The 19,983-nt window shown below is 45.9% G+C and overlaps 1 protein-coding gene across 4 annotated transcripts in view; it reads left to right on the top strand.

Annotated features, from left to right (window-relative positions):
* Positions 1-19,983, top strand: part of G3BP2 (G3BP stress granule assembly factor 2) — a 265,334-nt gene that overhangs the window by 160,134 nt on the left and 85,217 nt on the right. For 2 of the 4 annotated variants that reach the window (XM_085635228.1, XM_085635223.1), the window contains exons 8-9: positions 11,846-11,947; positions 12,752-12,854. In XM_085635228.1, the coding sequence (XP_085491354.1) occupies positions 11,846-11,947; positions 12,752-12,854 (205 nt within the window). The remainder of the gene's footprint in view (positions 1-11,845; positions 11,948-12,751; positions 12,855-19,983) is intronic. The other 2 variants (XM_085635242.1, XM_085635234.1) reach the window with 1 other exon arrangement.

Raw genomic sequence — 19,983 nt, 5'->3', positions numbered from 1 at the left:
GTGACTCCTCCTTTGGTTCGTATTCCACATGGGCTTCGGCTCCATCCTCAGATTGTTTTTTTCCGCCATCGGGCTCGGATGTAATACTTCGCGCTCCGGTTCAGAACTTTTCCAGTTCAACGATCGATGCAAAATCCTCGCTCATCGGTATTCTTCAGATCCAGATCTCCTCAATTACCTTCTCTTCGACACTTCTTCGATTCCAGTCGTCGACGGCGGCCTTCGGGCCTATCCCAGCTCCGGTCTCGGCTGATGGAAAGAACTCCATTCAAGAAGTGCCCTCGATGTGGGTCCAAATTCCCCCACACCGATCTTCATGAGGTGTGCAACCTCTGCCTCTCCCCTGAACACGAGGCTCGAGACTGTCCCGCCTGCAAGTCTTTTAGATCGAAAAAGACTATTCGAGATCGAAGGGCCATACTCAACATGGCGCACTCCTCGACCTCCGCTCCAGTCGACATCTTCGGGGACGACGTCGAAGCTCCGGGACAGCAGCACACCGAAGAAGACCTCGTCAGTGCTTCCGAAGCCGATGACTCTGATGTGGAGGACATTACCCCGGCGCAGAGGGTCGTGAGTACAATAAAACCCCTTCCCACACCCGTGCCGACACCCAAAAAGGCTCCGGTCACGCCTTCGCCTCCGGGCCTAGGCACGACCAAAGACACTGCTTCTAACACCCCACCTTCGGGCCCGGTGAAGAAGACAAATAAGCCTCTCGGCGGCTCGGGCTCGAGCCAGCCTGCCAGCGGTGCAGAATAACACACTTCGGCACCGAAAAAGAAATTGGCCTCTACCTCGACACCGAGCTCCGCACCGAAGCCCTCTGGGTCGAAACCAGGTCTTTCGGTGCCGACCAAACCACATAAAGCCATCGGCACGGAGACTCCCGCACCAAAGTCCACCTCGGCGCCGACTAAAAAATCGGAGGTTCCCAAAAAGCTTGGCATGGACAAGCATAAAAAGCCATCGGCCCCGAAATCCTCGGCGCCGACGGAACAACCATGTTCAGAAGAACTGTTTACGCCGGATCCATTGCAAAAGACACTTACCAAGGATCCAAAGACTGGACATTTGGCTCTCTCTTCTAAAAAGAGACACTTGGACAAACCGGCTCCACCTCCAAAGAGGAAGGACTCTGCTACCTCCCCTTTTAGAATTCCTTCCCCACCTCCTCCACCTCCGCCCCCTCCACCTTCTCCACCCCCACCTCATCGCTCCCCGACCCCGTCTCCGGACGATGATAATGAGGGGGACCCATATTATCCAGGGGATGTGCCACAAGACCCCACCCCTACAGGATCCCCAAACCCATGGGACAACTATAATAATCAAGACATTCCAGATGTCCCACAAGATGACCTTTACCTATCCAGGCCATCTCCACCGGAAGACTCATTAGGTTTCCATCACCTACTTCAGAGGGCGGCACATTACCACGGGGTAGAACTACACACTGACCCAGTAGAGGAGGATTTCCTCCTCGACACCTTTGATACCGCTCATAGGTCTACAGCTATACTACCTATGCTTAAGGGGGTTATAAAACATGCACCAGAGGTTTTTAAAGACCCAGTTAGAGCTAACACCTTTATACGATGTGCCTTAGACGCAGCAGACACAGCCTCCAGGGCCATTAACACTAATGACCTCCTCCGTCGCCATGCTTGGCTCAGAGTTTCAGGCTTTAAGCCTGAGGTACAGGCCTCTATTCTAAACCATCCCTTTGACCAAGAACATCTATTCGGTCCAAAGGTAGATGAGGCCCTAGAGAAAATGAAGAAGGACACGGATTTATTTATTTATTTTATTTGAAAGGTTTTATATAGCGCTGGCTAGACCCAGAGGTATCAGAGTGCTTTACATGAGACAGGACATTGTTTCAGAACATTGTTACATAGTTGCATCAGTTACAGTTATCAGTATATGCTTAGGAGAATAACGTGAGTTAACACAATATTATAAGATATCAGTGCGTAGCATATCCAGGACAAACGTCAGATGGGGAATGGAAGGTAGTGGGGGGAAAAGGTAAACAGGGGAGAGGAAAGCAGACAGTCAGGTAGATCTGAAGGGGGAAAAGTACTCCAAAGCAGTCAAGGCAGTCGAGGAGAGAGACAGATAAAATCAGTAAGAACCGTGAAATACAATGTCCGATGTCCGGCTGGGTAGGTGACGGCTGAGGAGGTGACCCAGAGCCCGGCTCCGCTATAGCTGCATAGGACAGCTTCACTGGACAACGTCCAAGGGTACTCAGGCTTTGCTGTCAGTACAAACATTTATAGTTTCAGCCCGTGGGGCAATCAGCACAGTTTCATAGAAGGCCATTCAGTCGCCATTATAGGATCAGGCAGGACGGGGGGAGGAGGGGAAGGCGACACCTGGGACAATGAGGATCGTCTGAAGTGATTCAGAACTGCTGTTAGTCGCCATTTTAAGAACAGGCAGGTTGTAAGGTGATCATTCAACTGCCAGGGGCTATTGTACAAGAACAATGCTCTAGAGCCCTCTAGAAATGTTAGGGTCAGGCTCAGCGAATCCCGCTTACAAGTAGTAGCCAAGTTATTATAGGGGATTAATTTGGGCACCATCAGGTCCTCAAAGCTCCCATTGGGATTGCTGGAGGTTATTTTCCGCTTCCCCACTCACCGCCTCTGAAGCGTGTCTGTTGTGATCTCAGGGGACACTGCAGGTTGGGCTCGAGTGCCCCTCCCCCTCCAGCCGCAGCAGTGCAGGTAAACTAAGTTGTACAATTCCCTTCTCAGCTGCAGACCACTTACATTCTGTAGTCTGAGCTGTCCGGTGCCCCTATCCCTGTTCATTAAGGCAAATCGAGGAGGCTCTGTGCAATGTTGCACTTGCCAGGGGCTGGCAAGGTTTGCTAGGGTGCCAGCTCTGTTGAATCAAGCCCCGGGGTCACCAGACCCAGCTCTGTGCTGGCTCCTGGTGCGCGTACATGCTAGCGGTCTCCGGTTTCAGTTGCGTGAGCTCCCGCTCCCAGCACTTATCCACATCACTCTGGTCTCACGATATCACATACCGGTCACGGGGGGAGGGGGGGGGGGGTTGCCTCTTGTCTGTTGTAGCGAATTATGCCCCTCTGATGTCGGGGGCACCTCGTAGCCCACTATTTCAGGTACGCCGATGGCAATGAGGGAATACCACAGACTATCATCGCTGAATCTCTTTGTTAAATTCAGTTTGGAAAGTTTCTACCTTTAAAATCACTAGGATTGCACTTCACTAAAGCTTTTACCATATTCTGTGCAGTGGCAGGGTTACTCACCAGTATGGATTATCAGATGTATGAACAGTTTGCTCGCTTGAGTTACTTTTGCCACAAATTATGTGCCCAAACAGGGTTTCTCAGCAGTGTGAATTTTTCTCACATTTCCCACGCTAAATCTGCCTTGACGAATTATGCATCCTCCAATGCTGGAAAAGACTTGTGCTTTGAGTAAAGCTTTTCCCACATTTAGTGTATTTATATAGTTTGTCCCATGTATGGATTATTTGGTGGCTCAGTAGTGTACAGTTCAGAGAAAAGCATTCGGCGAAATCTATGGGAGCCCTGCAGTCACACCCTCCTAGACGCCCCTTTCGCCGCTCTTCCTTTTGGGGTACCGCCAGGGGCTACTCCTCATATAGCGCGTCCACTTCCTACAAATCCCCTACTCAATCCACATTCCCAAGGGGTTATCAAAGAGGCAATAACAATGAAGGCAGAGGCAAAACAAATGCCGCCCGCTCTGCCACACCGCCTACCCAATGACTTCCCCCGGCTCCCTCCAGACCATCCCACTCCGGTCTGGGGCAGGCTACAAAATTTCCTTCACGTCTGGGAGACCATCACCTCAGACAATGGGTGACCCAAATTATTCGTTCAGGGTACTGCCTAGAATTAACATCTACACCCCCCCCCCCCCCAACCTCCCCTCCCCCCCCCCCCCCCCCCCCCCAAACATTCCATCCAGGCAATGCCCAATGTCACAAGAACATTCCACGTTACTAAAACAGGAGGTAATCTCCCTCCTACAAAAAAATGCCATAGAACAAGTCCCCACCAATCAGCAAAATTTAGGGGTCTACTCCCTGTATTTTCTGATACCAAAAAGAGACGAGACTCTACGACCTATTTTAGATGTCAGGCCTCTAAACACTTACATACATTCGGACCATTTTCACATGGTAACCCTTCAACAAGTACTCCCGCTCCTCTCCCAGAAAGACTTTCTCAACACACTGGACTTGAAAGACGCATACTTTCACATTCCGGTACACCATGCTCACAGAAAGTACCTCAGATTTGTAGTGGACGGGCAACACTACCAGTTCAAGGTGCTCCCATTCGGGGTCACAACAGCACCAAGGGTATTCACCAAGTGCCTAGCAGTAGTGGCGGCACACCTCAGAAGACAGCACATTCACGTCTTCCCATATTTAGACGACTGGCTAATAAAAGCCACGTCCTACAACCAGTGTGTACATCACACCGCCGCTACAATCCAACTACTTCAGCAGCTAGGTTTCACGGTGAACCACCAAAAGTCCCAGCTAATACCATCCCATACAAAGCAATACCTCGGTGCCACCATAGACACCTCAAAAGCCATAGCCTATCCCAATCCTGCCAGGATTGCAAGCATCCAGGCTTTGCGTCAAAAATTCATACCTCAACACTCTCTCCCAGCAAGAGTGCTTATGCAACTAATAGGGATGATGGCCTCTTGCATTTTCATAGTGCCTCATGCAAGACTCCAGATGCGTCCACTCTAGGAGTGCTTAGCACGCCAGTGGAACCAGGCTCAGGGGCAACTGACAGATCTGGTGTTGGTAGACGGTCGCACCCATCGCTCTCTGCAGTGGTGGAACACCACAAATCTTTCCAGAGGTCGACCGTTCCTGGACCCGGTTCCACAAATAATACTAACAGACGCATCGCTCTCCGGCTGGGGAGCTGATCTATTACACCTCACAGTGCAGGGCACATGGACGCCGCAACAAAAGTTACTCCACATCAACCATCTGGAGTTACTGGCAATCTTTCTAGCCCTAAAATCCTTTCAGACGCAGATTTCAGGCAAGGCAGTCCTGATTCGCACAGACAACATGACGGCCATGTACTACATTCAAAAACAGGGCGGCACACTCTCCACAGCTCTCAACTAGCACAGAGCATATGGAGATGGGCAATTCCACACAAAATCTTTCTCCTAGCCCAACATGTCCCAGGAGTCCAAAACACCATGGCAGATCTGCTCAGCAGATAGACGCAGCAGATCCACGAGTGGGAACTTCACCCGCAGGTTCTGCACCCGTTTCAGATGTGGGGGCATCCACAGATAGACCTCTTCGACAACCACGAAAACAAAAAATGCCCAAGCTTCGCCGCCAGATACCCACACCCATTGTCCAAAGGCAATGCGATATGGATGAACTGGTCAGGCAAATTTGCGTACGCCTTTCCACCTCTCCCACTAATTCCATTAGTGGTGCAAAAGCTACAACAGCACTCCCTCACACTGATTCTAGTAGCTCCAACATGGGCCAGACGACCATGGTACCCCCCGCTGCAGGAACTCTCTGTAGTGCCACACCAAAAGTTACACCTCTCACCATGCCTCCTAACCCAGAACCATGGAGAGATCAGACACCCGGACCCAGCTCAGCTCAACCTTGCCATCTGGCTCCTGAGATCCTAGAATTTGGATACCTTAACCTTCCCCCTGACTGCATGAACGTCATCAGAGAAGCTAGACGCCCTACTACTAGGGCCTGCTACGCTGCAAAGTGGAAAAGATTTGTTGTTTACTGCCATAACACAATCAACCCTCTAGACGTATCTATACAGCACATCATATGATACTTGCTCCATCTACAAAGGTGTAACCTAGCATATACATCCATTCGGTTACACCTCGCAGCAATTGCTGCTTACCTACAGAACAGACAGTACCTATCACTTTTCAGAGTGCCTGCCATTAAAGCCTTCATGGAAGGCCTCAAGCGCATAATTCCCCCCAGAGTACCACCCTCACCGGTGTGGAACTTAAATATAGTTCCCACAAGGCTAATAGGACCGCCTTTCGAACCTTTACATAAATGCAAACTGCAATTTCTCACATGGAAAACCGCTTTTCTTGTAGCCATCACTTCCTTTAGAAGGGTCCGTGAAATACAAGCACTCACTATACAAGAACCTTTTCTTCAAATGCACCACAACAAGGTTGTCCTCCGTACCAACCCAAAATTCCTACCCAAATTAATTTCCCCCTTCCATCTAAATCAATCGGTGGAATTACCTTTTTTTTTTTTCTCGCAACCTCAAACTGTTGCAGAAAGGGCTCTATACACGCTAGATGTTAAAAGGGCCTTACTTTACTATATCCAGAGAACACAACCTTTCGGAAAGAACAAACAACTATTTGTCTCTTTCTCTCCACCACATAAAGGCAACCTCATCTCTAAATCGGTGATAGCTAGGTGGATTGTAAAATGCATACAGATTTGCTACCACAAGGCAAAACGAACGCTATCTGTTCCCCCTAAAGCCCACTCTACACGGAAGATAGGGGCTTCTATGGCTTTTCTAGGGAACATCCCATTAGATGATATCTGCAAAGCAGCGACATGGTCAACACCGCACACTTTCACTAAACATTACTGTGTAGATGTGCAAACCAAGCAACAAGCTAGTGTGGGCCAGGTTGTACTAAAAACACTATTCCAAACCACTGCAGCGGATACTGGTGGTCGCCGCTAGGGCTGGGTACTGCTATATAGTCTATGCAAAAGTGTGTAATCTGCAGCTCATATGCCTCGAACGGAATATGCTACTTACCAGTATGCATCTGTTCTTGGCATGTAGAGCTGCAGATCTACACACGCCCACCCGACTCCCCGGCTACCTGTATCCGTTCCAGTCTATCGTATTTAGATACAACGCACATGGGTTTCTTCACTATTATTACTACGCTCCATCTTTCCCTGTTGGCGAAAAACAATCTGAGGATGGAGCCGAAGCCCATGCGCAATACGAACCAAAGGATGAGTCACCGACCTCGTGACTTCCAAAGACTTTCCAAGAGGAAAAACAAACTGCAAACATCCGGGCCCAACACCACATGGCGATCTATGCAAAAGTGTGTAGATCTGCAGCTCTACATGCCAAGAACAGATGCATACTGGTAAGTAGCATATTCCTTTCCTCATGGGGTAACATTGACTGGCTTTTTCCTGAAATTTCTTCTAAGTGTGGACTTTTCAAATCTTAAAATATTCACCAAAAGTCAGCCGAGTAACGGAAACGAAATCACTCACCTACTTTTAGGTGAGCTCCCAGTGCTGGATCTTGGTGCCCAGCACTGACTCTGAAAAATACTTACAACTGTACTTACCCGTAAACCAATTTTCTTCCATAGGAAATCATTGACTGTTTTTCTGTGAAATTTCTTCTAAGTGTCGATTTCTGCAATCTTTGAATATTCTTCAAAAATCGTATAATATCTGAAAACGTAATTACTTACCTGTTTTGGATAAAGGTCCCAGTACTGAGTCTAGGCACCCAGTACTGGATTACAAAAGTAACAAGAACATACTGTACCTGCAACTTGAATTTTCTTCCATAGGCAATCATTGACTGTTTTCTTTGAAATATTTTCTAAGTGTCAACTTTTAAAATGGCTAAATATTGTTTAAAAATCATTACAGTAATTAAGTCGACTCATCACTTGATTCTGAGTACTGACCCAGGACTGAATCTAGGATCCAGTCCTGGAATTCCAGAAGTAATCTAAAAAGTAATCTGTTGCAAATAACTTGAATTTTACATTGAGCTCAATGCATTGTTGTTTAAAATAGTTGCCTATTGCAACCACTTGTAAATGTTTACAAAAGTCAATTGCATATTGCAAAAGTATTTATATAAAACATCTCATTCTGAGAAAGTATATTTTAAATCCAAGTGTTGGTTCTAAAATAAAACAAGCATATATTTTTTTTATATATAAACCATTGGCCTAGAGTTCAGTTATTGAGTGTGTGAGACCATTTGCTGGCTGAGTGTGTGCAACAAATGCTTTACACTGTCCTCTGATACTGCCTTACTGCTGGACCAAGCTACCACTTTAGAGAGTAAGGTTATATCTAACTTTAGCCTCTGTCAAACCCTTGGGGACTGTGGACTCTGTACACCCTGTACTTATTAAGGAACAGTAAATACAGAGCCACTTTCTCACAGCTTGCCCATGAATATGCCAGTTCTAGAGTTAAAATAATAAAGTAACTTAGTATTAATACATCTAGTAAATGAGTTTAGCTTGATTAAATAAATTCAGTTCAGCATATAAGGTGGTGAATTTGGCAAACTGAGTCTGTTTTTGGCAAAGCTGTTTTCGCAGTCAGTCTTCACATGGAACGAGGATGTCTGGATAGAGACGCACCCAGGTGAGATGGCTAATACTGCAGATAGAAAGATGCATTCTGGCATGAGGAGAGCAAGGTAGGAAAGAGGGGTGGAAGGGAAGCTAGGCCTTCTGCAGAGACCGTGGGTGCTATTTAAAGAAAGCAAGCGGCTGACCAAACAAAAGGAGAGGTGCGATTCTGATGTGGGACTTGTTCCCCCAAGGAAAGTTTGAAAAATATTGCAAAACACTGCACAACTATCTATTTCGTGCAAAGAATCACATAAAAAGAGAAATTGTCCATACAGCCAACACACATTTCCTACCACTCGTCTTTCTCAAGTCTGCAAAAGAATATATTGAAAGCCACAATTAAAATAATAAACGTTTGATTAGAGTGTTTAAAAGACGAACCGTAAAACAATGTTAATACCCCATGGGCCGCATTCAAAATTCCAAATAAGTCTGTGATTAGTAATGAAATGACATATTTCAGAAATCCAGGGTCCCGGTGTACAAAAGTCAGTGATGGACATTCAAGTGAATGATCAAATATCAACCCAGCTTGTTTTTGGTGGAACGAAAGATCAGTGTCCAATGCTCTCTCCCCTGGTGAGACACCCAGACAAAGAGTATTGGGAGCTAAGTTGTATGTTGGAAAACAGTTCCTTGAAAGTATTGTGGCCACAATGGTGATGTGAACACGTAGGTTGGAGTAAGTAGACAGCGACCATGTGCAACAGCAAGTCTCTTTTAAAAGTGAGCACAAAGAGAAAAACATAGCCTCCGGCTCAAAAAGCGCTCATGCTGATCCCAACGACTTCGTTAAAATGAAAGACACTAGAAAGCAAAGAGGGAGGAGATTTCCAGGCTGCTAGAATAATGTAAACTAAGCAGCCCCCCCCCCCCCCCCCCCCCCCGAGCGCCAGTGAGGAAAAAAGACAGATGACCTACAGATGGAGTGCTCCACAGCTAATAAAAATAAATACACGGTAAGAATGAAATATACAGGCCTGTTTTCAGACTTTTGCATGCTCTAAATTGAAAGACAGGGGGAGCAGCTGTGCAAACGCAGAGCCATTCCATGCCGCCGGAGACACCTCGCAACAACATTACCTAGGAAGGAAACTGTACCTTCCTGAAACACATGCAGAAATAAAAGAAAAAAATAGTGCGCAAAAACAAGCCTAAATGCACGCAAGTGAAAGGCTACATTACAAGTAATGGGGCCATGATCTGTGGGAGGGAGCAACCCACGATAAGAACGGGCATAAAGGGAAGATTAACCAATTGCCAGCAAGCCTTTTGAAAGGACACTGGAAGAAAACAAATAAAAAGCAGTCGGGCTGTAATTATACAAAGTATATACAGCATGTCTAGGAGAGACCGCGCAAGCGCTGTCTAGGCTAGATCTAAAAATGGCCTTACCACACTTTACTACAAACCACCTCCAAACCTTGAAAAATACCTTTTCCACCCTATGCCTCTACTACTCCATAACCTTAAAATTTCCCTTACTATCCAATAACCTTACCCAAACCCTAAAAAAGCCTTCTCATCCTATGCCCCACCCATCCCCAAGCACTAAAAATCCCTTACCACCCTATGCCCCTTTCCACATCTAAACCCAGATGTGTGCGCCCTGTATACTTTTTTCACTGAAAAAAACAAATGTTAAAGTAACCAAGTAAGGTGAATTTTTCAGTGACAACATTGTTTTGAACTAAAATGCTGAACTTAGCCAGTTCTAGATAGCAGAGCTCACTATAACTTCCACCCTTGCCATGCACTGCCTATGACCTCACATATTACATTACTCATGACATGTTCTTTTACATCATTTATAGCATTGATGACCTGGACAGTGCTGGCCGGGAAACAGAATGAAAGTCTGCTTCCAGCGGGCAAGAGCATTCTTAAAGCTCCCACCAGCTGGGAGCTGACTTTTGTTCTGTGTCCTTGCCTGCACCGGTGTGGGCTGGAAAACCGCTATTCCCCAGCGGTGGACTTCCCGGTACATAGCATTTGAGCCAGCCCCAGGGGTGAGATGAGTTATAGTTACTTTAGAGCACAAGTTATAGTTAATTGACATAACTATAACTGATGATTTTCAGTGGTTTTGTTAGTGTTTTAGCTGACAATTTCACTTAACACCCTTTTGCCTTGGTTGTTTTCAGTGAATCTGTGTGTAGCTTTTTATGTATACATATATACTGAGTTATATGCGCTGCAGAAACCATACCTTAACCCCACCCCCTTTGTAAGTGACATCAATTTTGACTGCACATCAGTGTTTACTCCAGCCACTAGTTTGCTGATGGGGCATAGTGTGTAAATCTAATGTCAAACAGCAAGACAATTTACAAGTAAGTAATTAGTTTGATCTTCCTCACCATCACGGTCCTATTTCTTTTACACTGAAATGGGGTAATTTGCATGGAAATATCATGGATGTATTGCTGTTATTTAGAGCCGTATGTTTATGTAGTTTTAATGGAATAATAGTTTCCTTTTCTGGCCATGGTGTAAGTTTTAAGAGTGGCACTGTATGGGACCTTTGGAAATCAACGTTTGATGCACAACGTTAAGGGTTGGGAAGTAAGCACAGCATATTTTTTATTCAAGTTCTGAATGTTTTTGAGAACACTTGTACACTGCAGCTAGCTTAGCAGCAGATTGATATTAATTTTTTTTTTTATTTGGACTGATTCATATTATGTAGAAGCCTTGACGGCCCTTTTCCTCTAAGTTGATTATTCTCCTTAGTTTTTTATAGTTTTCTGGTTTAAATTTGGGCATACATATCGGACTGATGTTGAGGCTGCAAGTATAAACGTTTCTAGTAAAGCTACCTTTGTGGGGAAAGTGCGATGGTTATCCATTAAACACTGTTAAAACTTAATGTCATTGTTCAAAATGCTGTGGGTAGTGACGAGCATCAAGTCTTCAGCAATGTATTTGACTGTGTAGTTTTGCAGACTTAAGAGTAGAAAAATGGCAACTTGTTTGATAACTCAAATTTATTTTACAATGCTTCTTCTGATGAGATGTTGTAAAAGAATCCCTCTTAACTGCTTAGCAAAAGTACTTTAATTTTGCTAATTTTGTTTATGTTGTGTTAAAAAATAATTGACACACAATGCATATTAAACACCAAATGATGGCATATTTCTACATTGTCTGCAGCTTATGTTCATACTACTTCATACTGATCAGGCTGTATTGTTGAACATATTTGATCATTTTAAATTGTTGCTAGAGAAGTAATGCAAAAAGCCAGTAATTCAAAAAATATTGTTACAGCCAATATTTAGCAATTTACAATATTATTAGAACTACTTATCATAGTACATATAAACAGTGTAATTGTTTGGAAGATTAGTTTCCCTTTAGGGATATGGTTTGTCATGATTAGTAGCCTAGGTTTGTTGCATTTCCTGCAGGCTTTCTCCTGGGCTTCAGTGACCAGTAAAAACCTGCCTCCTAGTGGTACAGTTCCTTCCTCTGGAATTCCGCCCCATGTTGTTAAAGCACCAGCCTCACAGGTAATCGATCTGTGAACGCATTAGATTTTCTTCTTTGAAAATTGCTTAAAGCTGTATCAAAATTAAGTTGTAGTTAACTGTACACATTTGTTGCCCTACGGAAATCCTGCCTAAAATGTTTCGGGCTATTTCAAAGCTCTCATCGGTCTGGTGCATGCCTTTCTATCACAGAATGCAAAGTAGGCACACCCCAGACTTCAACACTTTGGGCATCATTTGACAGCTGTATTAGTTTTACTTAACTTTTTTTTTCTTAAGTTTTGAATGTATAAACGTTCCTTGATGGAGGGGAGGGTAGCCAAAGCAAATAACATTAATCTTTAAAGCACATTCGGGACCTGTTATTTAAAAAATAAATATTTTATTTTTTATTTTTAAAACATGCCGATTTAGGCCATGGCATTGTATAGAGCCACCACATGAAATTGTTTATTCTCAATTAAAAAAAATTATTTTTATTTGGATAAAGCGGCTGGCCCAAACATTTTCTAAATTCATTATTCTTTGTTTTTCTTTGGAAACAAACCACCTTAACTGGCATTTGACCCTTTTCTTTTCTACTTGCAATTTTTCTCTTACTTGGAACTGTATTTTCTAGAAGCAGGTCCTTAAGCTGAATGGCACTGGCATGTGGACAGAAGCATTCTTAAAATGCTTAGTAATCAAAGGGACATTCCTATAAATGCTTCATGTAGCTGTTGCAATAATTTACACTTTGTCAAGTTGTTTTCCTTGTAACCCATTTCACAATATGTCTCCTTTGTTAAAACTGTTATTTCTTTGGCTGTTTTCCTCCTGTTTCAGCAAAGAGTGGAAAATAAACCTGAAACTCAGTTGCAGTCTCCTCGAATGCGGGATCAGCGTCCCCGTGAGCGACCAAATTTTCCACCTAGAGGACCGCGGCCAGGTAAAATTCTCTTAAACAAAAGCACAAACATTTGAAGGGATTGCAGACAGTGTTTTTTTCTGCAATGTCTGCCTGGTCAAAAAGGTACTTTTAACTCTGTGGGACAAACTGGCCTTTACTGAACGCACAGTTTAAACTACTTTCCTTTTATAATTCTAATATAATTTTGAAAGTAGCTGTCAACTTTACAAAATATGCCTGCGGTTTTCTTAAGAGTTTGCTATTGGGTATCATTTATCAGCTTTGCACTGGATAAAGCCCTGTTATGCAAATAGTCCGCTTCATTAATTTAATCCGTTGACACTGTAAATCGCCTGGGTTTTGTTCAGTCTTCCTAACGTGGCCTGTCTGTTTTTTTTACTTCAGTACGCTGCTATCAGTATTTTGTGAATTGTTAATTAGCATGCCATCACTGCCAAGTCCATGTTGCTTTGATAAAATGTCCGCTATAAAAAATAAAACAAAGTTTGTGCACTGGTTTCTCTGTTCATCACATGAACTGGTGGCACTTAACTTAGTTGTGGGATGACTGCTCTAAAAACTGATTTGTTATACTAGAACGGATCATTTTTGCAAAGTTGCTTCTATTCACCTGTGGTGGGGAGTATAAGTAAAGATTCTGTTATTTAACGTTGGATCAGTGTTCTGCTAAGCTGGCATCTATGAGCAACCCTGGTGCCTAACCAGTCCTTAATCATTTGCAAATGAGTCTCTCTCCTTCATAATCCAGACTTTCCTAAGAGTTTCAAAATATCTTTAATTCCTCTCAATAGAATTGATACTGGGTCTCTGGTCTCCAAAGAAATTTTCAAGAGTTCTTTTGTCCATTTCTTGGGCAGTACCCTTTTTCTCAGTCATTGGATTGTCCCTCCTGTCCATGGCCAGTAGAATATCGCTACACATTTGGGATTCCTGGAACACTTTGTACAGTATATTTCATGTGAAAAAATTATGTAAAAACTTACCTATCACAATGATAAACCTCTCTATTGAGAGACAGTTTAACTTTGAGACACAGCTTCTCTAGGAAGGTCACCTTTAATATCTTCTGCTGTATACTTCAGTATCCAGTCCATCATATTAGAATCATGACCTGTCTGCCAGACCAGGCAAAACCTTTGCCTTTGAAATGGACTGTGAAATCTCTGCCTATCCCAGTTGCATGTGATTTGCCGCAACTTCCTCTTTGTCCACATTGGTTTTCCACTCAAAGCATTACACTCTACTGATGACCCAAGTCTTCCTACATAGGTACCTATTTCCTTCTCTTTGGCTAAAATGGTTGGCAGATGAGAAAACAAAGTTGAGGCTAGCCAATAAAAGAGTCTGCAAGAAAAAAGCTGGAAAAAAATATCACTCCTACCGTGCCCGATTACTAAAATAGAACAAAACTGAGATAGCAGTATAGGTGAGTTAGATTTGCTTTCCAGGAGGTTTTGACAAGAGCCCCACTTCTTCTGGGACTCTTCTAGAAGAATCTTCTAGAGATTCCTCTAGAGATTCCTCTGACTCCTTTGTGAACAGATTTTGATTTTCACCATCTACCTTAAATGCCACCTGGGCATGATTACATACTGAAATAAGAAGCCATTCTCGTCCCAATCACAAATTTCCTTGGCAAGACGCGATAACAGTGGAGACATACTCAAAAAGATTAAATCCTTGGCTGCTAGTCTTCAATAATTTCTCAGACCCTTATCTCAGTCTGAAAACAAGCTTGTGGTAACTTTAGTTCTGGGATTATTGAAACCTACAATGCAAACTGTCCCTTCTCCAGCATTGGACCTTCTGTATATTCACATGCTTGAATCGCACCTTCTAGATAGTAACAGGCTTAAAGGTGGCTCCCCATCAGAACACTTTGGAGCTGCAGAAGAACAGAAGCGGTCTGTGACCTGTGAGGCACTCAGAAGGACTGGACCTACCTAGGACAAAGAGGTGGGCTTTAAATTCAGTTGGCTGACCTGTGTGGATACAGGGACACAAGAATCAACAATAGGCCTTTTTCCTACAATTTCCAACTTACCATTTTTGAGAAAGTGCCCTCTTTCTGCATGTTGCCCCCCACTTTTTGCTGAACTACTGATGTGCTTTGAGTGTGGCCTGGGCTCCTGCAAACCAGGTACCCAGGGCCTATGTTCTTTCCATAAAATTACCTTGAAAACAAAACCCAATTGGCTTCTCTGGCCACAGGTCAGCCCCTGGTAAATGGTATCACAGGTACCCAGGGCACTGTGCCCAGGGAAGTCCTCTAAGGACTGCAGCACTTTTTGTTCCTCCCTTAGAGACCCTGTACCATTACACTCACACACTGCCTTTGCAGGCTGCGTGTTTAGGTACAGAACAAAGTGGCTTAGACATGGCACACATCCCTGTGTGCCAGGCATAGATCAGTCACCCCTCTAGTTGGGTGCACTATACTAGTGGTGAGGGTACAGGTGCATGAGCCCTGTACCCCTACAGTGTCTCAGTCCATTCTTAGACAATGTAAGTGCAGTACTGCCATTGAGAGTATATGGTGCTGGGAGCTTGTCATTACAAACTCCACTGCCCCATAATGGCTACACTGAAAACTGAGAAGTTTGGTATCAAACTTTTCAGCACATTAATCCCACACTGAGGCCAGTGTGGGATTTTAATGAAAAATGCACATAGAGGGCATCTTGGAGATTGCCACTGAAAAACGACCTACCACTAGTGTCCGGGCTGAGTGGCTGCTTTCAGCTGCCACCACCAGACATGTTTCTGGACCCCTGGGTTGAGGTCCTTCTGCTCTCAGGGGGCTGAAACAATGCACATCCTGGGACGAGGTGTCAAGCCTCCTCCCCCAGGATGAGCAGGGTCCACGAAGGGGAAGCTTCAAAGGCTTGCCGCTTTTGTGAGCTTCCCCAGGCCACTTGCTGCTATCAGCAACTGGTCCCCACTGGTTCTGACCCCCACTCTGGACGGGAGATCCGGCGGGGAAAAAGTGAGGAAGAGACGTGTGCCCACCTCTGCCAACTCCACCCCTCATGTGGGGGACGCGAGGTAAAGCAACTCCCAGTCCCCGCCATCTTGGGGGGGGGGGGGGAGGGGCGCAGCCAACCAGGGAAAGGCTTATGCCCCCCTCCCACTGGACGGTGGCATAATAGGGGGTGTACCCACCCCAGGGATGGGACCCATTGGTCCCAACCCTTTTACCTAACCTGTAACACCCCTAAATGTAGTATTTAGGGGCACCGCTGAACCTTGCTTCCTCAGACAAGAAATCGGAAGAAGAAAAGGACCGAAAAGTCGTAGAAGAAAAAAAGGACCGAACAGCCGTGCCGAAGCTAACAAGAGGACGACACCCACTGACTTGGCCCCAGCCCTACCGGCCTGTCCCCACCTCGATCCTGCAGAGGCGAAACTCCGGTGTGTCCTGCTGCCAGCAGCCTCAAGAACCCCCGAGGACCTGCCCTCAAAAGTAAAGACTGTCTCCCGTGGACACCGGTTTGTTCACCAACAGACTCCAGCTCTGGCAGAATCCGCGAGTCTGCACCCAACGCCCACAGCCCGAATTAGATTGCTCAACACCAAGAGGAGGTCTCCCCGAGATCCTGTGACACCTGACCCGCCTCAAGCCTCCAGCGGACGCCTGCAGCCTCCAAACCAAAGGTCACTGCGACCAGGAGCTGGTAAGAAGATCCTACCCTAAAAAGGCACCCCTGCCCCAGACACACCACTGCCTTGCGTGGCCCATCCGACGGTGCATAACCAACCCCCAACATCCAAACTTACCTCTCAAAGTGGTGGTCTCATCCAGAAGACCTTCGTCCCTGAGCCTGCAGTGTGGTTGCAAACCGGAGACTCCCCATTGAAAGCTACAGGGCTCCCAACACCAAAACAGCACTCTGCACCCTGCCATTCCAGTGCCGCTGAGGGTGCACCTTTTGTGCTGGCCTAAACCCCCATTTGCCCTGAGCTTACGTCCGGGAGCTTTGCTCCCACAACCTACTGGCCTGCTCGTCAACAGCCACCAACCGAAGGCCCCCTATATCCTATTGGATAACATTGGGCCTCTGCACCCGGCCGCCCTATTGCCACTGAGGGTGTAACAAGAGTGCATCCTTGACCCTGGGGGACCCCTGAGCCTGCCCCCAGAAAACCAACTCCCACAACAAAGTACTTACCTGTTAACCGATAACACTATTTTCCTCCATAGTATAACATTGACTGTTCTAGTTGGAAAATCTATGAAAACCTTTAAAACTGTACTAAATAATATTCGATATATATACTTTATTCGATAGCAAGGTATCATAAAAGTAAACACAATACAACATAGATCAAATGACATTCAATATTAAAATGGATTAATGTGAGAAAGTGGCTCTGTATATACTGTTCCCTAATAGGTACAGGGTGTACAGAGTCCACAGTCCCCCAGAGGCTGATAGAGGTCAAAGTTAGGTATGACCTTACTCTCAAGAGTGGTAGCTTGGTCGAGCAGTAAGGCAGTACCAGAGGACAGTGTAAAGCATTTATTGTACACACTCAGTCAGCATATGGTTTCACACACTCAATAACTGAACTCTAGGCCAATGATTTGTATATATAAAATATATGCTGGTTTTATTTTTAGAACCACAAAGGGGGTAAAAATATACTTTCTCAGAATGAGAGGTTGAATATAAATACTTTTGTTTTAAGCAATAAATTTGTGTAAACAGTCACAGTTGGTTGCAATAAACAATCCTATTTCCTAAACATAACAGTGCATTGAGCTCAATGGTAAATTCAGGTTATTTGTAATAAATTACTTTTCAGATTACTTTTGGAATTCCAGGTCTGGCTCCTAGAACCAGCCTGGGGTCAGTATTCAGAATCAAGTGATGAAAGTCGACTTAATAACTGTAATGATTTTTAAATAATATTTAGCTATTTCAAAAGTTAGCACTTAGAAAATATTTCACAGAAAACATTCAATGGATCTCTATGGCAAGAAATTCAAATTGCAGGTAGAGTACTTTATCGTTACTTTAGTAATCCAGGACTGGGTGCCTAGACCCAGGACTGGGGTCCTTATCAAAAGCAGGTAAGTAATTTCGTTTGCAGAAATGGTACGATTTTAAAAGAATATTTCAAATTTGCAAAAGTAGACACTTAGAAGAAATTTCACAGAAAAGCAGACAATGGTTTCCTATGGGAGAAAAATGAGTTAGAGGTAAGTATAGTTGTGAACACTTTTCAGAGTCAGGGCTGGGCACCAAGATCCAGCACTGGGAGCTCACCTAGGAGCAGGTGAGTAAATTAGTTTTTGTCACTTGGCTGATTTTTGGTGAATTTTTGCAGTTTTGAAAAGTTCACACTTAGAAGATTTTTGAAGAAAAAGCCAGTCAATGTTACCCTATGAGGAAAATGAAGTTAGCGGTTTAAGGGTAAGTACTCGACTGGTAGTGTTGAAATTCCGGGCATGGACTCAGGGGTCCCCCAGTGTCAGGTAGGTACAGTTGGTTCACCCTCAGCGGTTTCAGGACGGCCGGGTGCAGAGAGAGTTGGGCCCAATGTTATCCTATGAGGGATAGGGGGGCCTTGGTTGGTGACTGCTGTCTGGCAAGCCACGCGGCTGTGGGAGCTGGGCTCCTGGTCACTTACTCAGGGCAAGTGGGGAAGTAGGTTAGTGTAGAGAGGGCACTGCCAGGGCCACTCGGGCGGCTGGGTGCAGGGTGCTTTTGAGCCTTAGGGCGCTCAATGGAAATCAATGGGAATGTTCCGGTTTGGAAAGAGGCTGCAGGCTCGGGGACGAGGATGTTTCAGGTGCCACCACCACTTCGAGAGGTAAGTTGGGTAGTTGTAGGTTAGGTGGGTACCCCGGGATTGGGCACAGGGGGTCGCAGGGCGCCGGGTGCAGGGGTGCCTTTTGACATCGGGAATCTTACCCTCTGGTTGATCGCGGCTGGGGTGGCACTTGGTTCTGAGGCTGCAGGCTTCTTCCGGGATGTCGAGGGGGGTCCTTGGGTGCCGGACTCTGGGTCACAGTCGCCGTGGGGTCGTCCTCTGGGTCTTTGTCCACTCCGGCACTGGCCAGGCTTGGCTGGTGCAGAGTGTGTTGGGTCCGCGGTCCCGGGCTGGTGCCAGGGATAGCAAATAGGTTTCTTGAGTAGAGCCTCTACTCGTGGGAGTCCCAGGGGCTTAGAGCTAAAAGGTAGCCAGGTCCTCCGGGGTTGGTGAGGTTGCTGGCCACGTGGGATGCCGCGCTGGTGCAGGTTCGAGAGTCGACAGGCCGGTAGGGCTGGGGCCAAAGCAGTTGGTGTCTTCTCTTTTTAGCAGCTGCAGGGCAGGTCTTTGTTCTTCTTGCTCTTCTTGTCGTTTTTCTATCTGGAATCTGAGGAAGGAAGGTTCAGGGGGCCCCTAAATACTAGATTTAGGGGCGTTACAGGTAGGTGAAGGCCAGGGACCAATGGGTCCTTGTCCTGGGGTGGGTACACCCCCTATCCTGCCTCTCTCCTGTGGGAGGGGGGCAGTAGCCTAATCCTGATAGGGTAGGGCCTCCCATCTTCAAGATGGCGAGAGCCCGGAGATGTGCTTCACCTCGCCTCCCCCACCTGAGGGGTGGGGTGGGCAGGCTGGCACATCCCCTGTCCTTGTATGGGGTTTCCGGCCAAGCTTCCCGCCAGAGTGGGGGGTTGCAGTGGCCTGGGGAAACTCCAACTGGCGGCATGCCTTTGAAGCTTCCCTTTGCTCATCCTGGGGGAGGAGATTTCTCACCTCACCCAGGATGTGCATTGTTGCAGGCCCGGGAGAGCAGGGGCTCTCCCACCCAGGGGTCCAGCAACGTGTCTGCTGTGTGGCAGCCTGGGCAGCCTCAGAGCAGACGTGGATTGCAAGTTAGCTGTAAGGGGGCATCTTCTAAGATGCCCTCTGGGGTGCTTAGTACATTAAATCCTACACTGGCATCAGTGTGGGTTCAATGTGCTGAGAAGTTTGATACCAAACTTCCCAGGCTTCAGTGTTGCCAATATGGTGCTGTGGAGCTCGTGTTTGACAAGCTCTCAGCACCATGTATTCTTAAATGACAGTACTGCACTTACAGTGCCCAGGAATGGACCCGGGTACTGTAGGGGCACAGGGCTCCTGCTCCTGTGCCCACACCATAGGCGTAATGCAC

This window comes from Triturus cristatus, chromosome 2_1 (genome assembly GCF_964204655.1).
Source record: "Triturus cristatus chromosome 2_1, aTriCri1.1, whole genome shotgun sequence".
Taxonomy (NCBI): domain Eukaryota; kingdom Metazoa; phylum Chordata; class Amphibia; order Caudata; family Salamandridae; genus Triturus; species Triturus cristatus.
Note: the sequence above shows the minus strand (reverse complement) of the source record. Positions and strands in the feature narration are given on the sequence as shown.